This window comes from Castanea sativa, chromosome 2 (assembly GCF_040712315.1).
Source record: "Castanea sativa cultivar Marrone di Chiusa Pesio chromosome 2, ASM4071231v1".
Taxonomy (NCBI): domain Eukaryota; kingdom Viridiplantae; phylum Streptophyta; class Magnoliopsida; order Fagales; family Fagaceae; genus Castanea; species Castanea sativa.
Window position 1 is genome coordinate 587,231 of NC_134014.1, and position 7,854 is coordinate 595,084.

General features: G+C 37.5%; 1 protein-coding gene across 1 annotated transcript; it reads right to left on the reverse strand.

Moving 5' to 3' along the window:
• Positions 1 to 470: 470 nt before the first annotated feature.
• Positions 471 to 7,854, reverse strand: LOC142624242 (uncharacterized). The gene is made up of 4 exons (XM_075797775.1): positions 7,312 to 7,854; positions 1,717 to 2,004; positions 797 to 1,633; positions 471 to 500 (listed from the first exon to the last, which is right to left on the reverse strand). Exons 1-4 carry the CDS (start codon positions 7,852 to 7,854, stop codon positions 471 to 473), a joined length of 1,698 nt encoding a protein of 565 aa, XP_075653890.1.

Genomic DNA, 7,854 nt, shown 5'->3' on the forward strand with positions numbered 1-7,854 from the left:
GCCTGGATCCTCGGACCACATACCTCGTCTAAATTGATATTCTTTACTAAGTGTTAAACAGAACCTAAGTTACGTCTGGTCCTCGGATCATCTACTTTGGGAAAATTAACATTTTAAATTTATTCATCTAAGTGTCAAGCTGAAACTTGGTATGCCTGGATCCTCGGACCACATACCTCGTCTAAATTGATATTCTTTACTAAGTGTTAAACAGAACCTAAGTTACGTCTGGTCCTCGGATCATCTACTTTGGGAAAATTAACATTTTTAAATTTATTCATCTAAGTGTCAAGCTGAAACTTGGTATGCCTCGATCCTCGGATCAATTACTTGGGAAAAATTAATACTTCTGTTCTTTTTTTTTTGACATAAACATCAGATATTTGCATAGACCATATGCCTTATCTTTACGTAGTTCAAACTAGAGATCCAAAATGAAGAATCAAATACTCAAAAAAAAAAACATCACTTTATGCAGTTCCCGGCATAATTAAACCCTCCTGGAGTATCAAATTTCAATTCAAGTTGTTGCTAGTAACTTTGGTAAAAGACAAGAAGATGATATTTATGGAATGATATGATCAGCATAAAAACAAAAAAAAATATATGTATAAGAATCATCTAAAAACAAACATTCATTCTTGTATTAAATTCCAAAAAAGTACTTTTGCACCTATACTTAGGTATTACACTTGGAGACAAAATAAAAATAAAGAAAGGAAAGACAACAAGCAAGTCACTGTTTCAGCTTAATCTTCAGAGGGCCTTTGGAGTCTTGAGGAAATGGAAGCTGAACCGAGGACTCAACGGCAATTCCTTTGCCTTTGGGATCATCTATCAAGGTTATTGGGTTAGCTTGATCACCCAACTCATCCTTTGAAGATTCCCGAAGATCACTTGAAGGCTGTACGTCTTCAATTGCCTTTTCTTGTGCAGGGTCAAGTTGTTCAGGGGCATCTTCAGGAAGAGTTGAGTCTTCAGCCAAATCACCCCCCTTATCCTCGGATGATCCCTGGGCAGCTTCTTGTGCAGTGTCAGGAATGGAAGAAGCGCGAATTGCAGGAGGATAGTAGACACTCTCTGCTTTCCAAAGAGTGGAAGAGGCATCAACCCCAGCTTGGGAAAGTGCCTCATTCCACACTTGGAGGCAGTAGTGCCTACATACCTCGGGAACCTGAGCCTTGAAGGTTTCAGTGACCTCCTTCACGCCTATATCATAACCGTCTTGTTCGGCTTGGTCCCTCGAGTTCTCGGCCTCTTCCTTTGCTTTCTCAGCCTTTTTCTTCTCCTCAATGGCTTCTTCTTTGCCCTTGATGGCTTCTTCTTTGGCCTTCTCAGACTCGTGCAGATCTTTCTTAAGATCCTCTACGAGCCTTCGTGCTACTAAGAGGTTATCCTCAGCTTGGCGAAGCATTAGGCACTGATCCTCGGCCTGTTTAGTCGTCGTTTTCAGATCAGCCTCTAAGCCCGCCTTGGCACTCTCAACCTTAGCCAATTTTGCTGTGACCTCCTGCAGTTTCTTCTTATGAAGGTCCGAGATCTTTTGAGCAGTTTCACGCCTGGACTCCTCGGCCCTCAGAGACTTGTAGGAATTAATGGCAATCTCTTCCGCCCTATGGGCAGATTGAACGGCCTACAAACAAAACATATAAACCTTAGACGTATAGATATATATAGGAAATAAAAACAAAAGTCAAGGTTTTAGAGAAAACTCACCATTGCAAGCTCCTTCTTCAAAGTCATGAAGACGGTGTGGTCCCTTTTCTTTCTCAGCTCAATCATATCCTCGGGGAGTAACAGTGCTTGCTCCAAAGCATCTGCGACGCATGCCGCTGTCCCTTCATCGGAATTTCTAATGGACGCATCCACGGTGATGACCTCATCGTCCATAGAAAGGTCAGGAAGCCATACAGGGGCGCGTACGACCGCCTGTTGGTCGGTTCTTCTTTCCGACCTAGTCTGTATGGTGCGGGCTTGCTTTGCACCCTTTTCAACCTCGGGCTCCTTGGATACAGAACCCTTTCCTACCTCCACAACTTCCTTCCCTTTCGGCTGATCCCTTTTTCTTTTGAGATCAGCTATGTTGGCACGTTGAGTTTGGGAGGATGGAGGAGGAGGAGGAAGCCTAGCTTCAGGGCGTTTGTCAGCACCCTTTTCTTGAGTCCGAGGGCGCACCTCTTTTGGAGGTTCTTGGACTCTAGGGTCCTTGTCGGCGCCCTCAAGGACATCTTTCAGCTGGGTTTAATCTTTCGTTGAATGCCCATAACGTCAAGTTCTTCGGTAGTAACCTTTGATATTTGGGTTGTAGTGCCTAGGATGGAAGTTGAGTCTTCGGAGAGTGGAGTTGATTAAAAACCTCGAACTCGTCCTCGGAATCTGGTACGTCAACTTCTTCTTCTTCTTCTTCTTCCTTTACGGTAAGGTAGGAAGATGCGGCTTCACCAGAGGTTAAAATTGTGGAGAAAGGAACTGTGGGAATCCCAACCGGAACAAATGGTGGCGGTTGGATTGGTTGGGTGACCAAGGTACCTTGAGGAATGGTAGTCCCCCCCGGTAGCAAAAAACCCTCCACAGCAACGCTAATCCGAGGAAGACGAGGATCGCGGGCTTTAATCACGCACTTCGGCGCCTGAAAGGCTTTTGATATTGGAGTGTAGCCGAGGATCAGATGAGCCGCACGGAGTTGACCGTCGGTGTGCACGAAGATCTCGGCTTGTAGGATCCTATCCAATCGCCCGAAATCCACAAGGTTAGGATGACGATCCGCGGCGTGTGGATCTGCAGAGTTGTCCAAGTAAAAGTGGGTAAGAGTAAGTAAAAAGACGAAAGATAAAAGTATGTAAAAGAAACTTCACCTGGAGTCCCTTCCCTTGTCGGACAGGGGAGGCCGTCGTGCCAATTTCCTGATATGATCAGGAAGTCAGTTTTAGGCCCTTATTTGATTCGGGCAGACATTGAATTAGCTCGACTTCTGGGTGTCTAGACTTTAGGTAATATTCATCTTTTTTGCTTAGGTGATGGAGGTTATAAACCCAGTTCACGTCGTGGTGAGTGAGCCCTAGGTTCATCTTCTCATTTAAAGCGTCTATGGAACCTAAGATCCTAAAGACATTTGGGGCACACTGGGTGGGAGCCAACCTAAAAGCCCTAAGATAATCCCTAGTCACAGTTCCCATGGGGATTTTCATTCCCCCTTCGATGAACGCAATCATCGGGATTACAACTTCCCCCGTTTTTCTTTTTGTATAAAACTCTTCCTCGTTACAGTACCTAATGGATACATCCGAGGGAATTTTGTACTTAACCTTAAACTGTTCTATTTTTTCGTTTGAATCCACCAGGGACGCAAATCTACCCATTCTTTTTGAAAAAAGGGGGGGTGTGGAGAAAAAATAACTATGCCGAGGATGAAAGACACAGTGAAAAAGAGAAGATGGGAAAGAAAAGAAACAAAAGAAAACAAAAAAGCTGATAAGGAGGGGCAGAGTATTGAAGAACTTACTTTTAAAAAGGAAGAAAGCACGGTCACCTCGGACAGGGTACTTGATAGACAGAGAGAGAGTACGGGGAGATGAAAAGTGTGGCAGGTACGTTATGAGGTTTCTGTAGTGTGAAGAATTTTGAAGAAAATTAGTATTTATATGTCAGAAGATGTTTTAAAGCGGGCGAATTCCCGCCTCAACCCAGGAATCGCTCTCGACCGTTGGATATGTGTCATATTAATGAAACGTGGGGGACATAGAAGCGCCAACAATCAATTCGGGGGCGTTTCGCATACCGAAGCATTGGGAACACGCGATGGGTGATTCAGAAGTTATTTACGTCAACAATGTTGCCAAAAGTACGCAGGTAACAGGGTCTTTTTAAGTCGAGATTCTATTTTTCTCCCGAGGTGAAAAAATAAAGAAACTCGAGGGGCTATTGTAGGGGTATTGGGCCCAATAGTATATGAAGGATGGCCCAACGAAGTATTTTGGGCTGGAAACCCAAAATCCGAAGACATCAAAATGGTCGTGGACTATTTACATATCCAAATACGTCCGAGGAGTAGATTTGTCCTCGGATTTCAAGGCCGAGGACATAGAAAGAGAAGTTTGGTATCCCTGGGTTATATTATAATGAGTCCTACAATTATGGGGATGCACGGTATACGTGGAGGGCGAGAGAAAGAACGGTGGAATGCCTAAAAATAAAGCTGCTACCACCGCCCATACATTAAAAGCTCTGTAAATTGATACGCTGACTGTATAGATGGAAGGATGGGACCTGAACATCGAGCTTGGAACTTGGTCCCTAATCCCAGCGGGCTTTAGGGAAGAATGGATGGGACAAGTATCCAAAAAGGGGGATTGCAACCAGAAAAGTGGAAGGTGATGAAGGGAAAGAAAAGGATATAAATAGGAGGAAAGGCATACGAAGAAGGGGAGGACTTTTCTGAGTAAAAGAGATAGAGCCAATAGTAAATGATAATCAACACTTGTATCCAAACTTGAGAAATATCATTAGAAACCATCCTCGGACACAATCCGAGGACAATTTCTCAGTCTTACTCTTTGCAAACGATTCTTTGTTCTGTTCTATTGGGCCCAAAGCCCGTTCTTTTTGTAATTGTCTAAACCATCCTTGAAATCTAAATTACAAGCCCATCCTCTACAAATTCATTGTAAAGAAAGGCCTTTCAAGCCCATTTTTCTCCCAGTCGTAGTTTGGGAACTTGAATTGTGTCCTTACAATAGTAATTTATTTTTACTATTTTATAAATTTAGCATTTTTTACCTCTTTTTATTAAGTTTTTTTTTTACTGTTACTCAATAGATCATAGTAATTTATTGCATTTAACTTTTTTTTTTTTTTACCTTTTTTCATTAAGTTTTTTTTTACTGTTAGCCAATAAATTATAGTAACTTATTTTTACTATTATATAAATTTAGCATTTTTTACGTCTTTTTATTAAGTTTTTTTTACTGTTACCTAATAGATCATAGTAACTTATTTTTACTATTATATTGATATGAGTTATTCTTGACAATTAGACCAAAAATTATTCACTATAAAATTAATTACCTTTTAAAAGTAGATCAAATCTTATGAAAAACTCAAGTCCAATTATTACCTTACATATTATGACCCAAGTTTGACCATTCCCACGTGTAAATCAAACAAAAACTCTTACCCTCTTACAAACTCTCTTCTTCCTCCCCACATATAGATGATACTTCTAGAAAATCTCATTCTCATGAAATATCTCCATTTTTCCCTAATTTTAATTCAATATGCTTTTGTCTATTAATAATATTCTATGCAATTTATGCAGACAAATTCTCTGTCATCGACCAGTGCAACAAAAATATATATAAATCTTGGATCCCTCAGGTTGCTGAAATAATTGATAAGTGCATATTTTTAAAATTTATAATAACAAAAAAGTCTAATAAATAGCATATACTATCTCATAAAATGCCATTAACTTAATATTTTCTTTTAAAAAAATTCAATGATAGGAATGGTCAAAAAAACGATCATATACAAGAAATACGAAATATACATGCAAAACAATTTTCATAGGAGGATTTATTTTTAAATAATATGAAGACAGTAAAGATAAAATGCATTAAATGAGATCCTACAAAAAATGTTTGTTAATACATATTAATTTATGTAAAAAAAAAAAAAAAGATCATATTATTTATATTAAAAACTAATACATATTAATTTCAAAGTTCATTGCAAGATGTGAATTGCTAGGGTATTGCAAGAATAAGTAACATTGATACAACAATGGGTTGGTATTACATTTTGTGCATACTTTGTGAAAGGAATGTCAAATTACAAACAAGATCATTTTGGTGTGCAAAATGTAAAACAAAAATAAATCTTTTTATCCCAAAGTTAGAGACACTCACATTAATTACATACTCTCCAAATATTTATAATATATTTATCTCATATAACTACTATATATATATATATACAATTGCAAACTACTTTAGATACATGATTCAAATTGAAGTTTTTAATGCAACTAACAAAACAAAGTTTGTGATATTTGATCAAGATGCCAAGAAAATCCTAAATAAATCTACAAGATCGAGATCTTGCTAAAAAATAAACTAAGGTACAACTTATTTAAATTATTGTAAAAATATTGATATTGGAGAAGCAATCCCACTTGATTTGAAAAAAAAATTAGGAAAAAAATTGATTTCTCTACTTCATTTGAATGAATTCAATCTAAAAAATGGTTTTCAAAATTACATAGTTGCGTCTTCAAATGATAAAAAGGTATGGAAGAAAAAAAAAACACAATTCAACATACTATGTTAATTCTTTTTGCTGCACTATTCCAAAATTAACAAAAATAAAAAATTTACAAAAAACTGTTACATCATTGAAATTTAATACAAATGCAAATACCTATGAAAAATCTTAGTGACAAAGTTCAAACTTTGTAAGATCTAATCAAGAATCTCTTAGTGCCAATTCATTAGTCATTAACACAAATGATGAAACAAAAGGAAAAAATGACGAAAACTCAAAAATTGAACAAATATGGATGGACTAAATTTCAAATGTTGAAGATGGAAAAACTGATGATGACAACAAGCGTCACCATACCCCAATAACAAAGCATTGAAGAAAAAAAAAATCGTAATGAAACTTTTTATTACATCACATAATAAAAATCAATAATATAGAATGAATTAATATGCTTTTATCAACTTTTATTATACAATATTACTCTAAATTGTTTTCATTATTGCTCATTACTTGAGCAAAATAATTATAATAGATATATGTGTGTAATTTATAATTGCTACTTTTTACTAACAAAGTTTTATAATAAATATGTTATAATATATGTATAATATTTTCCAAAAACAAATTTACATAAAATATTATAACATTATCCGTGCATCGTACGGGAAACTTACTAGTTGTTGTAAAAATTGTTGCCTTAGAGCCCAAAACCAGCCATGTGTCTTCTATTTTATCTCTTTCATTATGGCAACAAATGTATGGGTAGTTCTTCTAATTTAAAAACCAGTGCCTAAAATCAATCTCAACTAAGTCTAACTACCACGTACACCTATCAATGTAATTGAAAAAATGCTAACAAACTCCTATGTAGGCCTCAAGTGCCAAACCACGTGAAGAACTGTCATGTATTCTCTTTGTTTCTAAGTTTTTCTATAGAAAATGAAAGGAAAATTATTTTTGAAAACTTCCCTCTGTATTATGGAAAAGAAAAAAAGATGTCCCCATAAAATAAAATAAATTATTTTTTTGATGCAAGTGTAAAGATTGCATTACCTTAAAGCTTGGTAATTTGTCACTGGTTAGAGCGAGATCATAAGCGTTGAGGTTTTGTTTGTTGAAGGCCATTTTATCGACTTTAGGATGACGCATCAGAGACCATTGGCCCCAAAGTGAATTGGAATGGAGGAGGAGAGGTGTGTTCCCATCGGCATCCTTCTCATTCAAAAGGTTGCTGAACCTTAAAAATTTGAGGAAAAAATTCACTGTAACCTTGGGCCCAAGCCCAGGAACAGAGGTGGCCACTGCAATATGGAGTACATTCCGGCCTTCGCTGTCAACTAGTTCAAAACAATCCGGACACCTTGACAAAATCTTTTGAATTACTTTTCTATTGCCGCGATGAGCTGCAATGTGAAGAGCGGTCCTACCGTTTTTATCTTTTATGTATGCTACATCTCTATCAAATGTCAGTAGTGGCTCTATTGTGGAAATAGAATTGAAGAGTGCAGCCAAGTGAAGTGGAGTCCGACCTTGTTGATCTGCTTGTTTAGCCAAAGCTCCTCCAGCCTCTATTTTTTCCAGAATTTCTTGGGTCAT

Coding starts and splice junctions, on each gene's coding strand:
- LOC142624242 (XM_075797775.1), bottom strand. CDS start 7,854: ATGACCCAAGAAATTCTGGAAAAAATAGAGGCTGGAGGAGCTTTGGCT. Junction 2,005..7,311: donor ACAAATTACCAAGCTTTAAG/GTAATGCAATCT, acceptor TCTGTATCCAAG/GAGCCCGAGGTTGAAAAGGG. Junction 1,634..1,716: donor TGAAGAAGGAGCTTGCAATG/GTGAGTTTTCTC, acceptor TTTTGTTTGTAG/GCCGTTCAATCTGCCCATAG.